This window comes from Humulus lupulus, chromosome X (assembly GCF_963169125.1).
Source record: "Humulus lupulus chromosome X, drHumLupu1.1, whole genome shotgun sequence".
NCBI lineage: Eukaryota > Viridiplantae > Streptophyta > Magnoliopsida > Rosales > Cannabaceae > Humulus > Humulus lupulus.
This window is the reverse complement of record NC_084802.1, coordinates 1,594,861-1,612,771: the sequence shown is the minus strand read 5'-3', so window position 1 is coordinate 1,612,771 and position 17,911 is coordinate 1,594,861. Positions and strand designations below refer to the sequence as shown.

The 17,911-nt window shown below is 30.6% G+C and overlaps 2 protein-coding genes across 3 annotated transcripts; one reads left to right on the top strand and one right to left on the bottom strand.

The window, feature by feature from the left end:
* The first annotated feature begins 6,524 nt into the window (after window positions 1–6,524).
* Window positions 6,525–13,654, top strand: LOC133804946 (probable serine/threonine-protein kinase SIS8). Of its 2 annotated transcripts, XM_062243054.1 has the most exons (14): window positions 6,525–7,245; window positions 7,826–8,266; window positions 8,422–8,525; window positions 8,759–9,867; window positions 10,613–10,653; window positions 10,749–10,799; window positions 11,152–11,220; window positions 11,325–11,425; window positions 11,678–11,756; window positions 11,845–11,943; window positions 12,047–12,115; window positions 12,218–12,267; window positions 12,346–12,522; window positions 13,011–13,654. In XM_062243054.1, the coding sequence occupies exons 1-14, from the start codon at window positions 6,775–6,777 to the stop codon at window positions 13,099–13,101; spliced, it is 2,952 nt and encodes a 983-aa protein (XP_062099038.1). In that variant the 5' UTR covers window positions 6,525–6,774; the 3' UTR covers window positions 13,102–13,654. The 2 variants fall into 2 exon arrangements, with proteins under 2 accessions (XP_062099038.1, XP_062099039.1); XM_062243055.1 differs by lacking the exon at window positions 10,749–10,799 and having other exon boundaries at window positions 6,526–7,245.
* Window positions 13,655–15,889: 2,235 nt separating this feature from the next.
* On the bottom strand, window positions 15,890–16,921 carry LOC133804172 (tetraspanin-11-like). The gene has a single exon (XM_062242341.1). It carries the CDS (start codon window positions 16,725–16,727, stop codon window positions 15,921–15,923), a length of 807 nt encoding a protein of 268 aa, XP_062098325.1. The 5' UTR covers window positions 16,728–16,921; the 3' UTR covers window positions 15,890–15,920.
* Between the last annotated feature and the right edge of the window lie 990 nt (window positions 16,922–17,911).

Genomic DNA, 17,911 nt, shown 5'->3' with positions numbered 1-17,911 from the left:
TTATCTTCTCTCTTTTTCTTTTCTTCTTTTAATAAAATTTAGTATTATTCAATCAAGATGACGGTTGAAAAAGCGTCGCTAAAGAACAAGCCACTTGATTAGTAAGACGACGAGTTTTGTCAATCTGAATAAATATTAAATAAAGGGTTTCGATTACCTGATTGAACCCCGTGTTTTAAAAAATTTATTTTTGGACCCTATATTTTTTAAAATGGTTCAAATAGACTCATAAACTCAATTTTGATGAATAAAAAATTGAATGTAACAACATAGTTTTTAAGCAGAATGATTTTATTTTTGTTTTGAATTGTTAGATTGGTGAATTATTTGCGATTTCAGTTGAAATTTTTTTGACAAAAATCGGGTTTAGGGTTCTATTTGAACAATTTTACAAAACATAGGGTCCAGAAAATAATTTGTTAAAACACAGGATCCAAACAGGTAATGAGACAAAATACAAGGTCCAAAAAAGTATAAACTCTTAAATAAATAACAAAAATAAGTATGATAGAATCTCAAACACTCTTGAATTCAAGGGTCAAAGGTCTTGCGTATCCCACGCTTAATCAAAGTCAAAATTCAACTCGAAAAATAAAAACTAAGTCTTTTTCTTTCATTTCACTTTATTTTAATTCTACTTTTGAAACCACATGAGAAAGTGAATTTTTTCTTTTAATTATTAGATTTTTGTAGAGGGTCTTAGGAAATATATTTAATAAATAAATAAATCATTAATGGATATTTGAAAATTGAAGAAGGCAATACTGAAGGGTTATTAAAATTTTAGCTGGCAATTTATCATATAATCCAATCAGTGCCCAGCCAAATGTCACATAAGTACAACTTTCTTTTAATGCTATGGCTAACCAAGTTGCCAATCAAGTTTGTTATCAGTACAAAGTAGGGTCTACAAATTTTTAGTATAAAAGTTATATAGTTGAAGGTAAAATCATAATAATAATAATGGAAAACCAAAATAGTTTTTGTTTTTATTTTTATTATTATTACTATTATAATTATGATTGTATAAAATAATATTCTTTTTGCAAAGTAACATTCTTGTCATTTTGTCTAAAAGACTATTTTATAGAAAATTTTAGGCAGAGTAACATTCTTAATTCAAAATTATTTTTAGTTTTAGAGTTTTCGAGATTCTACTATCAAGACTTCTAAATTTTATTCCAATTAAATAATTCGCAGCTGTCGATATATCTCGTGATAAAAAATTGATTTATATTTTTTTGGATCATGTGTTTTGCCAATTATTTATTTGGGTACTGTGTTTTGACAAATTCATTTTTGGACTTAGTATTTTGTAAAATGGTTCAAATAGATCCGTAAACTCAATTTTGATGAAGAAAAAATTGAATATAACAACATATTTGTTTTTTTTTTTTAAGAAAACAACATATTTGTTAGGCAAAATAATTTTATTTTTGTTTTAAATTGTTAGTTTAGTGAATTATTTGTAATTTTAGTTCAGAAAATTTTGACCGAGTTTAGGGTTCCATTTGAATCATTTTATAAAATACAAGTCCAAAAAATCATTTGTCAAAACATAGGGTCCAAACAGGTAATTTGACAAAGCATAAAATCCGAAAATATAATTTGACAGAAATACAAGGTCCAAAAATATATAAACTCTACAAAAATTCATAAAATAATTTTGCAAAATGATATTAAAATAAATATATTATTTATTCAAATAATAATAATAAAAAGATGTACAAAAAGAATCATATTTTACTACTTTTCAACCCAAGCTTTGTATGCTTTGTATTGAAGTAGTTGAAGTAAAACTTTAAATTTTATTCTCACCATGTTATGCTCAACATATTATAAGAATCTTATGGTCTTTTTATACTAATTGAATGTGAACATAAGCAAACACTTTAATTACTTAGTTAAGAATCAAATAAAGTGAATAATTAAGAAATAAATATAGTTGAATTCAAGTCATTATCTCCATACATTAGTGATAAATACCTCTAACTTGTATGTTATTTATTTATTTATTTTAAGAATAACTTATATGTTATTTTTATCTTATAAATTACAACAAAAATATATTTTTAATTATTTAAATAGAAAATTCTATCATTTAAAAATGAAATTACACTTTCACCATTTATTTCTGCAAAATTACTTTCTTAGTCTATTTATGTCCCCATCTCATGGACTTTCTATTATAAATAAAGTTTTACTCTATTTTTTTAATCTAAAAACATCAACCATATACTATATATATACAATGGGGAATTCTTCTATAGGGGCTTCACTTTAAGCCCTATCGGTGGGACTCTCACTGTTCTCGCCCCGTGAATAGTTTTCAGCATGATTTTTTTATGACCGTATATATTGTAGTTATTTAGAGCATCCTGCAAATTTTCAGAAAATTTTGAATATTTTATAGTATAAAAAACTAGGTTCAAACATATTATTGCACGCGTGACTAATTTTTTTTATGCGCGTGAAAAATAATATGTTTGAACCTAGTTTTCGGTACTGTAAACTATTCGGAATTTTCTGAAAATTTGCAGATACTCTAAATAGGTATAATATACATAGTCATGAAAAAAATCGCGCCGAAAACTGTTCAAGGGTTGAGAAACACTGAGAAAGCTTAAAGTGAAGCCCCTATTGAAGAATAATTATCCTATATACATATACATATATATATATATATATGTCATATTTATAACCCTACTAACCATTTTTTTATGGTTCTGACCTTATTTAATCAAATATCAACTGTCCAAGTTGTTCATTTTAATAACTCATTAATTCCAACATTTGTTCACCTCTATAAATTTTGAAGAACAACCCAACAATAACAATTATAATAATAATAACAGCAATAATATTACCCAAAAAAAAAAAAAACATTAATTCTAACCTTCATATTTCATGGTACCTACTACCATGTTTAGCTTAATCTTTAATTCCATACTTTATTGCGTTAATGGTTCTATAGTGCACTTTATAACCCTTTTAATTGCCAAAAAAAAAAATATAAAAAAAATTGTCCAAGTAATTCTTATTTTGGGTATACCATTCCCCAAAATAGAATGTTCCTATTTATTATTATAATATTTTAAAGCATAATTATTAATAAAAAATGTATTATGTGTTTGTATGATTCCTTATATCTAATCTATTTTTAGTAACCATAAAAAATAATAATAGAAATTTTTATTCAATAATTGAACCCATAAATGAATATTAAATAATACCCCCGCTATGATAATAATTTTTTTACAAAATAAAATGAATTTATTTAAAAATGGAAAGTCAAAATCACAATGCATATAGACACAAACCTCACCTCACGTTCCCCTTTCTCCACGGCCAAAGCTTTTATTTATTTTATTCATAATTTTTAATTAGATTGATTGGAGAATTATTAATAATTTATTTTAAAACATGTGTATTAAATTTATAATTAAATACAAAATCATGTATGTCTTAATTGAATTTTCTAGTGGAAGCTTTTATTTTTGTTTTTTTAGGAGAAATTTTCTTGTGAAACTCAACTTGATTTGATTAAAATTTCATAAATAATTTAGTTCTTTTATTAAATTAATAATTAAATAGAAAAAAAATCCATGTATGTTCTAATTGAATTTTCTAGTGAAAGTTTTTTTTTTTATATATATATTTTGTTTGTTTAGGGGAAAATTTTCTAGTGAAACTTACCAAATTATTTTATTGAATTTTCATAAATAATTTAGTTCTTTTATTAAATTATTTTTATTTGAAAAGCTTTTAGAAGTCAATGAAAACCAAATAAGTGGATCCTAATGAAATCATAATCATGATTAGTCAATGAAAAAATCCAAAACCAACTCTTTCGATTGACCTATTGTTTTTTTTTAAAAAAAAATGATTAGTTTTTATAATCATGTATTTATATATTGGCTTTATTAAATTAAAAAAACAAGACAAAATTAAACTAGAGTCTCATATCTAAGATTTTCAAACAAATTATTTATAATTGGTAAGTGACTACAAAAGGAAACTTACAACTATAGTAGTATTATATTTTCTTTGAATTATAACACATTGAAAATTTAACGGTAGGTAACTATTTGGTACCATGTATTTTTGCAAAGTATCATTTTGGTACCCTGTGTTTACAAATAATACTTATTTGATATCATACATTTTGAAATCGTACATATTTGGTGCCCTGCATTTTAAAATCGTACATATTTGATACCCTGTATTTTAAAATCGTACATATTTGGTACCCTAAACTAAAATTTTACAAATTTAATCAAATTACTCTCAATCATACAAGTTACCATATAAGCATTATTGAAAACAGAGAGTACTAGAACAATACTTTGCAAAAATAAATGATAGCAAATGTAAAATTCCCAAAATTTAATAATATCAGATAATATTAGGATGAGATTGATAAATTATTTTTATAATTATATTTGTGTCTTTATTTTATATAATGTCTCTTTTGGACCAAATAATATGAAGAAGATAATTAATTAATACAAAAAAAAATGAAATTTACTAAATATATATTCTAGTATTATAGTAAGTAATTAAACACATATTTTTTTATATATAAAAAAATCTAAATGAAAGTTACTAGTTATTAGATAATTTCAAACTTTGTAATTTCTCACTAAAATTGCAACCCATTTTACAAAAATAATAATTGTATTCACACCTTAAGAATTTATAATTGCACAAAATTAATTATTAAAAGAATTTCAAATGTGACAAAGAGTTTTATAAGATTTTGCACAACTTTCTATTTATATATATTGAGATTATTTTTTTAGAGATATATCAATATAAATATCATTATTTTTATTTCCTTTTCAATAACAATAGTGTCTAAATACATTTTTTTTAAATAATGTCTAAATACATTTTTGAATGTAGCATGATCATAAAAAAGCAATAAATCTAGGATTTATATAATTTTGGATTCTTTATTATTTTAATATCAATAATTACAAACATATTCTTCTTTATTTTATAAATTAGTAAACAATGATATCCTCAGCTTAGCAGTTATTGAAAGTTAAATTTGTTTTTAGAATTCTTTGGAATTAAAAAGCAAAATTATTTCAAATTTACTTAAACACATTTATGAAAATTTCTTAATAGAGTAGCAAATTTAATTAAAGAATAATGCATTGTTTTATATTAAAAGATAAATGTACATATATATATTTATTAATTAATTGCTACACTTTATAATCCGATCACAAACTAATTAAAAAAAATATTGATGAATTTTTTGAATTGTAGTAAATTACATAGGCATAAACTTAATCAAACCATATTATATAATAGATGATGAAATCATATTTCAATTATAATATTATGGAAATAAATTGAATTGAATTAGATTAGGTAAATTTATAAATCAACGGTGGAGATCAAATCAAATGAACACTACGATAAACTTATTGAGATTTACGTTTTATCGTCTTATATTTTAATTTTTACACTTCAATTCAATTACAAACTAATTATAGAAATAAATTATTAATTAATTTTTTGAATTGTAGTAAATTACATAGACTTAAACTTAATTGAGCCATAATCTATAATAAATTATTATAAAATTATATTCTCTATTATTATTATTATTACACCATATATATAGATTGAATTGAATTAGCATTACTAAAAAAATATCCTTTCTCGATAGTGAAAATTAAATATAGGTCGCGATAAATTATTGAGATTTAAGTTTCACAATCTGATCGCAAACTAATTATAAAAATAAATTATTAATGAATTTTTTGAATTGTAGGAAATTATGTAGACTTGAACTTAATCAAGCCATAATTTATGATAATTTAACATAAATTCATATTGTCTATTATTGTTATACTATAAATTGGTTGGATTAGATTAGATAAAATGAAAAATCAACGGTAGAGATTAAATATAATTCACGATAAATTTATTAAGATTTAAGTTTCACGATCTTTATATTTTAATTATTACACTTCATAATCCCATCACAAACTAATTATAAAAACAAATTATTGATAATAATTTTTTGAATTGTAGTAAATTACATAGACTTAAACTTAATCAAGCCATAGTCTATGATAAATTATTATAAAATTATATCTTCTACTATTGTTATACTATAAATCGATTGAATTAGATCAACGGTTGAGATTAAATAAAAATCACGATAAATTTATTGAGATTCCAATCCCAAACTAATTATAGAAATAAATTATTGATGATTTTTTTAATTATTATAAAAAAGATTGGATTAGATTAAATTAAATTACATAAATTCACAATCTTATATTTTCACAAATTAATTATAGAAAGCATTATTAATTAATTAATTTTTACAAAAACTTAATCAAGAAGAGATTATTATAATTATGCAAATTGAGAAATCAACGGTGGAGATTAAAGGAGGACCACGATAAGCTTACTGTGGGGATCAACCATGGAAGGTAAGAGCGCTTTAATTTCATTTCAGAGAGAGAAGAGTGTTTGACTATAAAAATGGTTTAAGAGAAATTCCTATTATCAATTTTGTTTTGTTTTTATTTATTTTGGGGTTATTGGAGGGAATGGTTGAGCGGTTAATTTAAGTCTCTCTCTCTCTCTCTGTTTCTCTCTCTAAGTGGTGTGGTAGCTTGACGAAGAAGGGTGCGCAGCTTATCGAATCTGCTTCTTCTGCTTTGCCAGTAGTGGCGTAGGTTAAGTGGTGGTGGTGGTGGTCGGCGACGACGGCGGCGGAAAAAGCAGAATACAAATTGATGATCGATGTCGAAAATGAAGCATCTACTGAGGAAGCTCCACATCGGAGGCGGTGGTCTCAATGACCAACACCAAAGATTGGCGGAGACTCGGCCAGTTTCCACTCCGATTTCGAATCAGACTCCTTCTACGGCGTCGACGCCCTCTACTTCTAGTTCGGGTACAATGGTGGGGAGAATCGGGGTCGTCGATTCGTCGCCCGCTGATCGTACGGCTGCGGATGGTGGTAGCGGCAGTGGTAGCGGTAGTGGTCGCGGTGGTGGTGGTGGTGGTGGTGGTGGTGAGTGTGTGGATTTCAATTTCTTGGAGGAGGAGTTTCAGGTGCAGTTGGCTTTGGCGATTAGTGCATCCGATCCCGATTCGCGAGACGACCCCGAGTCGGCTCAGATCGACGCCGCGAAGCGGATTAGCTTGGGTTGCTCGGCAGCGGTCTCCGATAACAAAGGCCGTGTTGATATTCTTTCTCTTCATTATTGGGTACTTTTTTCTTTCCTTCTTTCTCAATTTTGTTTTCGATTATGGGGTTTTGAAGAAATTGAGTTTATATTTTCTTCCAATTGTACTTGGAAATGGGTCAGCTGAGTATGAATTGGTCGAATCTATGGAGAATTCATTACTTTCGCATTACATGTTTGAAATTGTATCGTGTTCCAATTACACAGAGCAGGCGTTCTGGGTCTTAAATTTTAAATCAATGCTGTTATTTATCTGCACCTATGATTCTAATGCAGTAGTCGAAACCTAGTGATGAATAGCTTGATTATTCTGGACATGGGCATCGATTTTGATTCTTTAGGCAATTTAATTCACTTAAAATGCGTACTTACTACTCCCTCCTCAAGACCTAAAATTAGATAAAGATTGACGTTGAGGATTACTTTTCTAGTTCAGGCTCCTTGTTTAGATCATCTTATGTAGTATTGATTTATACCATAATGGTCTGCAATGGAGTGACCAGCTGCATGGCTGTTGTCCTTTTGATTTGTATTTGCTTTTGCCCTAAGCAGTTTATGATTAAATGGTTTCTTAACCAGTTTTCCATGTTTATTTAACGCAGAGTTATAATGTTGTAAATTACACTGAAAAGGTGGTGGATGGGTTTTATGACGTATATACTGTTTCTTCTAACTCACTTGCCCAAGGAAGGATGCCATTGTTGGTTGATCTCCAAGTACTATCCGTTTCTGATGATGTTGATTATGAAGTAATCTTGGTTAACCGAATGGTGGATTCTGAACTACGCCAGCTTGAGAAAAGAGCATATGATATATCACTGGAGTGTCGAGTTTCTGACCATGGTCTAATTTTTAGTGGATTGATACAGAAAATTGCTGACATTGTTGTTGATAGAATGGGTGGTCCAGTTGGTGATGCTGATGATATGACTAGAAAATGGAACATGCGGAGGAATTTGTTACGGAATTCACTAAATACTATTATACTTCCCCTTGGACGTCTTGATTTTGGACTATCACGCCACAGAGCCTTGCTCTTTAAGGTTGGGCCAGATTTCATGTTAACCTGTTTACAAATTTATATCATTGTCAAAAAAAATTCAAATTCTTGTTACTCTGTCTCAAATCTGGCTGTCCCTTTCTTATTTTGTTTGTTATGGGTGCTGAAATTTGTAATTAATTATATTTCTGGTGCCAGGTGCTAGCTGATAGGATTAATCTTCCATGCATGCTGGTCAAAGGAAGTTACTACACTGGTACTGATGACGGAGCTGTGAACTTGGTGAAAGTTGAAGATGGAAGGTAAAGGCTACTAACTTGATTAAATTTGAAAATGATACTTTTTGATAACATGAATCAACTGGGATTTTTAGTGTTTACTTTTGACTAGCATGTTGTGCAGCTTATTTAGGCATATGATTAAGTGTGTGTGATCTTGTTTTCCATGCACGTTTTTTTTTTCTAAGCAAAGTTAAATATTAGAGGTGGTAGATATTGTGGAGCTATTTGTTTAACTAATTTATTAATTCATGTAGTGAATATATCATTGATCTCATGGGTGCTCCGGGCACCCTGATACCTGCTGAGGTACCAAGTAGTCAGCTTCCAAGCTCTTTCCTTGATATAAGGAGTTTAGCAGATGTCACAGTACTGCCCACGGGTCTGAGAATGTTGCATGATGAAGGAGTTGAAACACCATTGTCAAAAGATGGAAGTTCAAGGTCAGATGAAGCATTATTTTTGGACACTCAGGCATCAGATGATGCAAGGCGTTTGGAGGAAAATCAGAACGAGAGATGTGAAAATGAATTTGCAAAGTATTTTCCATCACCCCATAGATCAGGTCAGAGTTCCGTGGTCTCAGGTGGAAAAGCATCTTCTGCACAAAAGAAGAGAGTTAAGAACGTATCAAAGTACGTTATCAGTGCTGCAAAAGACCCAGAATTCGCGCAGAAACTGCATGCTGTCTTGTTAGAAAGTGGCGCAACACCTCCTCCCGATTTGTTTTCTGATATACCACAGGATGTTGATGAAGACAGAATGGGAGATCAGAGAATTGCGGCTGATGGGGTTCAATATCACCAGGATAACTTATTTTCATACCAAGAACAGTCTCTCATACCCATTTCTGAAAGGGATTGCTCAAGCTATATTAATAGCGATATAGCTCAAAAACAAGCTGCTGAAGGTTTTGCTCAGAAACAAAATGAACTGGACATTATGTCTAAACTTTCCCTGACCTCTGATGCCACTGACCAGGGATACATGGTTGCTGCTAATAGTATTGGTGAACCTATCCAGACTGATTCTTTAAGTGTAGCTATGGTTCCTGTTAACCCACCAAGACATTACCCAAGTGCTCTGCTAGAGGAGCAAATTAATGAGCCTGCCTTTCCTTTTGAAGCCAACTCTTTCCGAAGACATGTTGATAATGCCTATTTTAGTGATAGAAAGAAGTTCTTCCGGGATGCAGTAAAATTTGATCTGGGAAAGGAATCTGCAGCTAAAATGATGGAGACAGCCACAAGTCGATTGGGTATTGGTTCTGATGGTGAAAGTGAGAGAATCAACGCTGTGCTTGGGGAATCTCCGGAGTGGGAAATTCAATGGGAGGATCTTCGGATTGGTGAGCGAATTGGTATTGGTAAGTCTTTTCTTGAGGCTGTTAGGTTTCAGTGATGAATAAGTGATAAATAAGACTAAAGTTTTGGTTACTTTTGTCAAACTATATCATCTTTGTTTTAGTTTTTTTATTTGTGTGTGTGTGTTATCCATATCTTAGTTAGAGGGTACTGAAGGGTCGCTTGGATTTGGTATTTAATGTTTTGTAGTGCTTCCCACTGCATAGTACATAAATGACCTATTCCCCCGCCCTTTTAAGGTGTTGCTGTGTTTTTCCTTGTTTTATATACAATACTGGTAAGAAGAAGATAAAATTCTAGTTCATTTATGTAAAAAGTAATTTACCTAATCCAAGCCAGTGATATGAATGACCAATAGATCTATCAAAATATTTATATATGTATGTGGCTTTTCTTGGAGAAAATTCTGTCATTGGCCACTGTTCAGTATGCTTATTCAAGCAGTCCTTGGCATGCATAGACATTGTTCATCAGGGAGCGTAAGGCCATCAGATTGATTTTGCTGAATAGTGAGGATGAAGAGGCGGCTGAATTATTGGATAGGATGAAACCGTTTCTAGTGTTATTTTTTAAAACCCAAGTAGGGATTGGTCCTTTTGTGCCACTCCTTTGTTGTGAATTTATTGTCCCTATGTATGTACTTTCTGTTTATTGTGGGCAGAATGTGTTGTGTTATTAGAATGCTACATTGTTGCTTTCTTAAGATAGTTTGTTTTATCTAGTCTCACATGATATTCTATCATGTAGGTTCATATGGAGAGGTTTATCATGGAGATTGGAATGGCACTGTAAGTATCTTTTGAATAAGTTGGTCCTCTTTATTGTTTTCTCCGTGATTGTTTTTTTAACTCTAGAAGCAACATGAGATGTTATATTATTGTAGTACCTCCAAGGAGACAGCAAATATCAATATATGCAGCAATTGAACATGTTTGTAAGTTTTTGGTGGTCTCATTGATGGTTTTTTGTGTGTGCTTTTTTTTATTTTGTTTTCAAACTTAAGTTTTCAATTTGATCATTCACTAAACTTTCATCCTTTCAGCCCTCTTTTAATTTTTCATGTTCGATTTCCTCTGCCAAAATCTTCCGACTTCTCGGGGTGTACTTGTGATAATATGCTTTGTCTTCACCTTTCTAAAAAGTGAACTGTCCACCTTCCTAAGAAAATAAAAGTGAATTGTCAAGTAATGATATAGGACTCATTTTTATTTAATTAGAATTTGACTTTTTATGGTGCTTTCATTTTGAAATTCTTTATAGCCTGTCTTTTCTTTTTCCATGAGCAGGAAGTTGCTGTGAAGAAGTTTTTAAACCAAGATTTTTCTGGGGAGGCATTACTTCAGTTTAGAAGTGAAGTACGTAGTAATTAATGTTATTATGCAACCTTTTTTTTGTTTTTTTTCATTATTTGAATTTAAACGCCTCCTCATGTAAATTTTACTTGATGTTTGGGTCATAGGTTGAAATCATGTTGAGACTGAGACATCCAAATGTAGTCCTTTTCATGGGGGCAGTTACTCGTTCCCCGAATTTCTCTATACTGACAGAGTTCCTTCCCAGGTTAATTTCCTTGTCAAACTTTTATCCTTAATCTATATTGTATGCTTTAAAATTAAGTTTCAAATTAGTCTTGCGTTCTGCCTTTTCTCCTTTAAGATCTTGGTGAGAACTGTCATAGGGATATAGGTATGCACAGTGTGCATAGGTAGAAGTGAAAGAAATAGGGTAATGTATGATGATTGTCACCGAGTTGATGATCTATATTTTTACTCCTGTCTCTTCTCATGTGATTCAACATCCATTGGTACACAGGGGGAGTTTATTTAAATTACTGCATCGTCCTAACCCTCAGCTTGACGAAAAGAGAAGAATGAAAATGGCGTTGGATGTGGTAAAGAACTTTTATTCTCTTCTTTTTTAACATTGATTTTACTTTTTATGTAAAGTTTTCTGATGGAAACCTCTCTTTCATTTTGCAGGCCAAGGGAATGAATTACTTGCACACCAGCCATCCTACAATTGTTCATCGAGATCTGAAGTCTCCAAATCTCCTAGTTGATAAAAATTGGGTTGTTAAGGTTGACCAAAATCAGCGTCTCATTTTGCTATTTAGTTGGTGACAGTTCCTTCTTCTGAAATAAATGTTTGATTTCCTTAAATCTGTTGCTTTCTCCTGTTCAGGTATGTGATTTCGGTCTGTCACGCATGAAGCACCACACTTTTCTGTCTTCAAAGTCGACTGCTGGAACGGTAATATACTTATAAAATCTCATGTGGTTTAAACCAATAGTTATATCGCCATATCATCTCGTAGATGTATATGGTTCTGAAAATTATTGTCGTGAATTGCAGCCTGAATGGATGGCACCTGAGGTGTTAAGAAATGAACCAGCTAATGAGAAGTAAGACCCGAGCTTGTACCCGAAATTGTTACCCTATGTAGGTTTCTTCTATAACTTGCAGGTGTTATCTGCTTGCAGGTGTGATGTGTACAGCTTTGGTGTGATATTATGGGAATTGACCACCGCTTGTATTCCATGGAAAGGATTGAACCCAATGCAGGTTGTTGGAGCTGTCGGATTCCAGAATAGGCGTCTGGAAATTCCAGAAGAGGTTGATCCAGAGTTAGCCCAGATAATTCGGGATTGTTGGGAAAGGTAAGTTATTGAGTTCTAACTTCTAGATCATAAGACATACAAGTTAATTATATCAAAAACTTATGGTATTGACTAGTACATTAGTGTAATCGCATGATGTTAGGTTTCCACATCGATCTTAAGTATGAGATTGGTTGGGTTTGCTCTTTTCATACACGAAGTAATTTTAACAATTATAAGGTAGTCTTTTTTGAGTGAGTTCTTGCCACGGCCTAGGGCTCATTTCATTATTTTAACTTATAATTATAGTATGATTTAATATAAATTAAATGATCATTTATAAAAACTACTTTTTAACGAGGGTCAAGTTTGGCTTTTGACTACCCAAGTTATGGATATTATAAATCTGCCACGGCCTAAGGCTCAGGTCGTGACAGTTCCACTAAGTGGTTGTAACTAATGATGTATACTTGCATACACTTTCATGTTTTATATAAAACCATAATCTACAATGCTTATGGTTAACTTGAACTTTGCTTCTTTTGCAGAGATCCAAACCTAAGACCCTCATTCGCTGAGCTCATGGTTCGTCTCCGGCGTCTTCAACATCTTGTTGAGAGAAAAAACTCTACAAAGTAAAACAAAGCTGCAACCGATAAATAAAAGAAAAGCAAAAAAAAAAAAAAAAGAGAAAAAAATGGTGGATTTGTTGTCTCTATGCTCGAAGAGCTAAGGGTTTGATTAGTTAATTTTCCTTCAATGTTTAAAAAAAGAAAGAAGAAGAGGGAAAGGTGAATTGGATTGGGGAGTGTTTGGCTCATTCAAAGTGGGGGCTAAGCACAGTCTAATCCTTCTAAAATGGATAGCTGCCAAAGTGTGCAGTTGGAGGATACCATTTGAAGATTTTTAGTCTTTACTAGAACTAGTACAACTTATCTAGTAGTGGGTACCAGGTAGGTAGTGTGGTACATCAATCCAAGTGTAAGAAATTTCATAAAGAAAAAAGAGATGAAAAAAAAAAGAAGAAAAAGAAAAAAAAAACAATAAATTTGTCATTGTGTATCTGTAGAGGTCTGGTTAGGGAATTGTAAACATATGATCTCTGCAGATTATTGTGAAGAAAAAAAATACCCCCTTAAAAAAAAATGAAAATTTGAAACAAAGAAATTATGCAACTAAAAATATTCCATTACCTTTTTTTTTTCAAATTTATTTTTTTATGAATGTTTTTCCAAAATTCTTATTGATTTTTTGTTTGCTTACATTTTTTGAAGGGCAATTCTATGAGGAATGTTTAGTGTTATATGTGTTTATTAGCATTCTTTAATTTCTTAACATAAAAATTGTTGCAACTCTTGTATTTTTGTACTTGTATATATATATACTTTTTTTTTTGGATCTAAACGAATATGTATGATGATGAGTAGTAACCTATGTTTATTTTAGGATCTTTACTCTATTGAAGAAGATTTTGCTGATATCGTATCTTATTATTTCAAATGGAGAGAGACTAGAGAATATTTGCATATTATCTAATTATATTAAGATTTTAAAAAAAATATATAAAATTAGTATCTACTAGCATCATTAATGGGCTGGGTAGCATCATTAATGGGCTGGGTCCAAAGTTAACAAAATAATACATATTCAACTTTAATTTTTAGCAACATTATTGTTTATTGTTGGCAAAGTTGTTTTGTTTTTCTTATGTTATTTTTAATTAAAAGTTATATTTATTAAATAAAATATTGGATTTTGTATTTTTTCAAGATTGGCATCGTTGTAAACTATCTTTGTTTGGAGATGGTCATTCTTTGTAGGGCTGTACGTGGTGCGGGTAGTGCGGTTTTTGACCATTTTTTCAAACCAACTTGCGCATGCGGTTTTTCTAATTTTCCAAACTACACCCGCACAGCGAAACTAATATATCGCAGAAACCGCACCGCAAAAAAATGGTGCGGTGTGGTGCAGTTTGGGTGGTTTGGACTACCGCCAAATAATTAAACTATCATAAATAATCATATTAATATTTCAGCAACACCTAAAGCTTGAAAATAAAAAATAATAAAATTTTTAACAATACAATAATCTTAATAATGGCTCAACAAAACACCTAAGAAAATACAACAAACTTGAGACTAATAAAGTTACAACAACAACAATTATAAGTCAATAATCTTAATAAAGTTTCAGCAACACACCTAAAATAACATAGAACAAACTTGAGACTAATTAAATTCCAACATCAATATGAAAGATACAACTAAAATAGTTTCAGCAATAGAATTAGTGCGCTTTGGGTTAGGCTTTAACATATTAGACTTAAATAAATATAAAAAAAATAGTATTTTTATAATATGCGGTGCGATGCGGTTTGAACCGCATTTTAATAATTCAAAACCGCAAACCGCACCGCACCGCGCGGTTTAGTGAAAATTCAAACCGCGACCGCACCGCGAAGAATTTCAAACCACATTTTTTTTGCGGTGTGGTGCGGTGCGGGCGGTTTGATGAACAATCCTAATTCTTTGGTTAAATTTCTTTGGAGTATTGCTATTAGCTAGTTTTAGTTTTCATTTTCACAGCGGCCTCTTTTTTTTTTTTTTAAATTATTATGAAATATTTCAGTAGTCATTTGTAACAATATTTTCTGTAAAAATTTATGTTTATAAAATATTTTAAACTAAATTTATTTACCTAGAGATAAATTGTGATCAAATTCTAGTCAACTTGTTATGATTTTTTTTAAATACTCTTATTTAGTTAAAATTTAATTAAATAAAGATAAAATAATTTGATTCAGGCTCTGTAGTAATCTCTTGATGAAAACCCAATAATCAATAACAATTATACCAAAATATGATTACTATTACACCTTTTATGATTTAATTTTTGAAATAATAAACAAAGAAAAATTAATAAAATGAAACACAATTGAAAAGTAATAAAAAATAAGTAATTGATAGATAATATACTATTTAAACAACCAACTAACAGTTATCCTCAATTTTTTTTTATCAAAACAGTTATTCTCAATTCTTAGTTCTCAAATAGTGAAAAGATACATGGATTCAAATAAATTTGAAAATGATAAAATAAAATAAATCTGAATCAGCATAAATATTATCAATATGAACATTGAAAATCAGTATTAATTTAATAACACAAATAAATCAATATCGAATTCTCTAATAATCTATTTAATTACATGAGTTTATAAATAAATCATCATCAGTTCAATTAATCAACAACTAACTAACACTAATAATTTCCTGATAACTTTTCTGGGTCGTCTTCTTTAATTTTCTTACAATGGAAGAAAATAACCAGAGAAGACGAAGATAATGAAAGAATATATTTTATTACTTCACATAACAAAAACTAATACAACTGATCGATCATCACTTACATATATATAATATTATATATATATATATATGTAATAACATTAATTATTTCTATAAACTAAACTTAGAACGAGGTCCAGATCTATTGTTCCTCGTAGCACAACAACCAATGCAGTAAACAACAGTGATCACAACAAGAACACAGCTATTAAAAATGGCGAAACGCCTCCACTCCTTTCGAATATTGGCCAAGACTCCGGCCTTGCAGGACTTACAGTCGTAGCAGAGCGAACTCCGTTCGTTGCTCCAGGTCCGGCAATCGGTGTCGGGCACCGCCGGACCAGACTTGGGAACCTCCCAAAACGTGAAGTTCACGTACTGAAATCCACAGTACGACGGCGGTTTACAACAACCGGACTCAATAGGGGAGAGATTATTATTATTATTATTACGAAGATCATCATCATCATCATCAGTACTGCTACAAACACGAGCCTCGATCAAACAACTCCGAATATCAGCCCAGTTGTGGTCGTTGACGACGTAGTTCTGCAACCAGTGAGAGAAATCCCCGAGTCGGTACTCTCTGTAGCCGCGGCCGGAGATGGCTTGGCCGAGGCCTTTGTTGGTGATGAGAAGAGCGAAGACGGTGAAACCGATGAGACCCAGTATCATCAAGAACATCAGGAAGAGGTAGGCGTAGAGAAGGGAGTTGATTCTGCAACATGCTCCGACCAACCCCAGAAGCGAGACCACGAAGAAGAAGGCGCCGAGGAGGAGCAGAGGGTTCTGGAGTGCCTTCTCGCAATCGGTGCCGGAGTGGAATCGGAGGTAGATTGCTGTGGCGATTGCTGCTGCTCCGGCGAGAAGGGTGCATGCGTTTAGGAGACCCACTACGGTGTTGCTTACGCGGAACATTGTGGTCGAGTTTTGAGGAATTAAGGTTGGAGTTTCGGAGAGAGAATGATCGGAGAAGAGAAAGACAGGGATGAGATGAGGGAGAGTGTTTGTTGGGATTGGGAATGGTAACTGTTTTAGAGGAGAACTGCGAATCAAACGGTTCTTCACGTAATTTCTTTTCAACCTTTTACAACATACAATTTATTTATATAATTTTTAAAATTCAAACCACTATAAATTTACACGAATGATTAATGAATATAAAAATTAAATTTTTTTAAAAAAAATAACTTTTTTACCCATTATTTTGTCTTTTAGTTGTTTGGATCAAAATCGATTTTGGTTATAAATTTTTTAAAATAAAAGTATAAATAACAAAATCACAACCGTCGAAATTAAGTTTGAGGTTTACAAAATAAAATTCAAAAAGTAATTTGTAAGTCCAAATAAGTGATCAGACAAAAACTAATATATAAACCCAAATTATTTTACTAATTTAATGTGTTGATATTGTAAAATTCAAAACACTATAAATTTACATGAATGACTAATGAATATAAATTTTTTTTATCTATTTTTTTGTTTTATTAGTTGTTTGGATCAAAATTGATTTTGGTTAAAATAAAATTATAAATAATTTACCAAATTATAACAAAATCACAAAATCACAATTATTATGCCTTGTGTTATCAAATTTAATATTTTTATCATCCAAATTAAGTTTGTGATCTATTTGAATCATTTTACAAAACAGAATTCAAAAAGTAATTTGTCAAATAGGTGATAAGACAAAAACATATAAATCCAAATTATTTTACTAATTTAATGTGTTGATATTGTAAATTTATCAAATTACCCTCATTTTTTTGGGGTTAAAACTAACAATAATAATTTTAATGAAAGCAAGAGGAAGGAAATGTAATGTTTACAACAATTTGTATTTGTCCATTATTTTTACTATTTATATTATGTTAATGAATATTTTTATTGGGAAATTTTAGGGTGCACTCCGTTCGTATTTTCGGTATTTAGATTATTTTTAATGTGTATATTGTAGTTATTTAAAATATTCTACAACTTTTTGAAAAAAAAATCGAATACTTTACAATACCGAAAAATAGTTCAAACTGATTACTTTCTACTTGTATAAAAAAATAATCACGAGTGCAAGAGACTATTTGAATCTTGTTTTTAGCACGGTA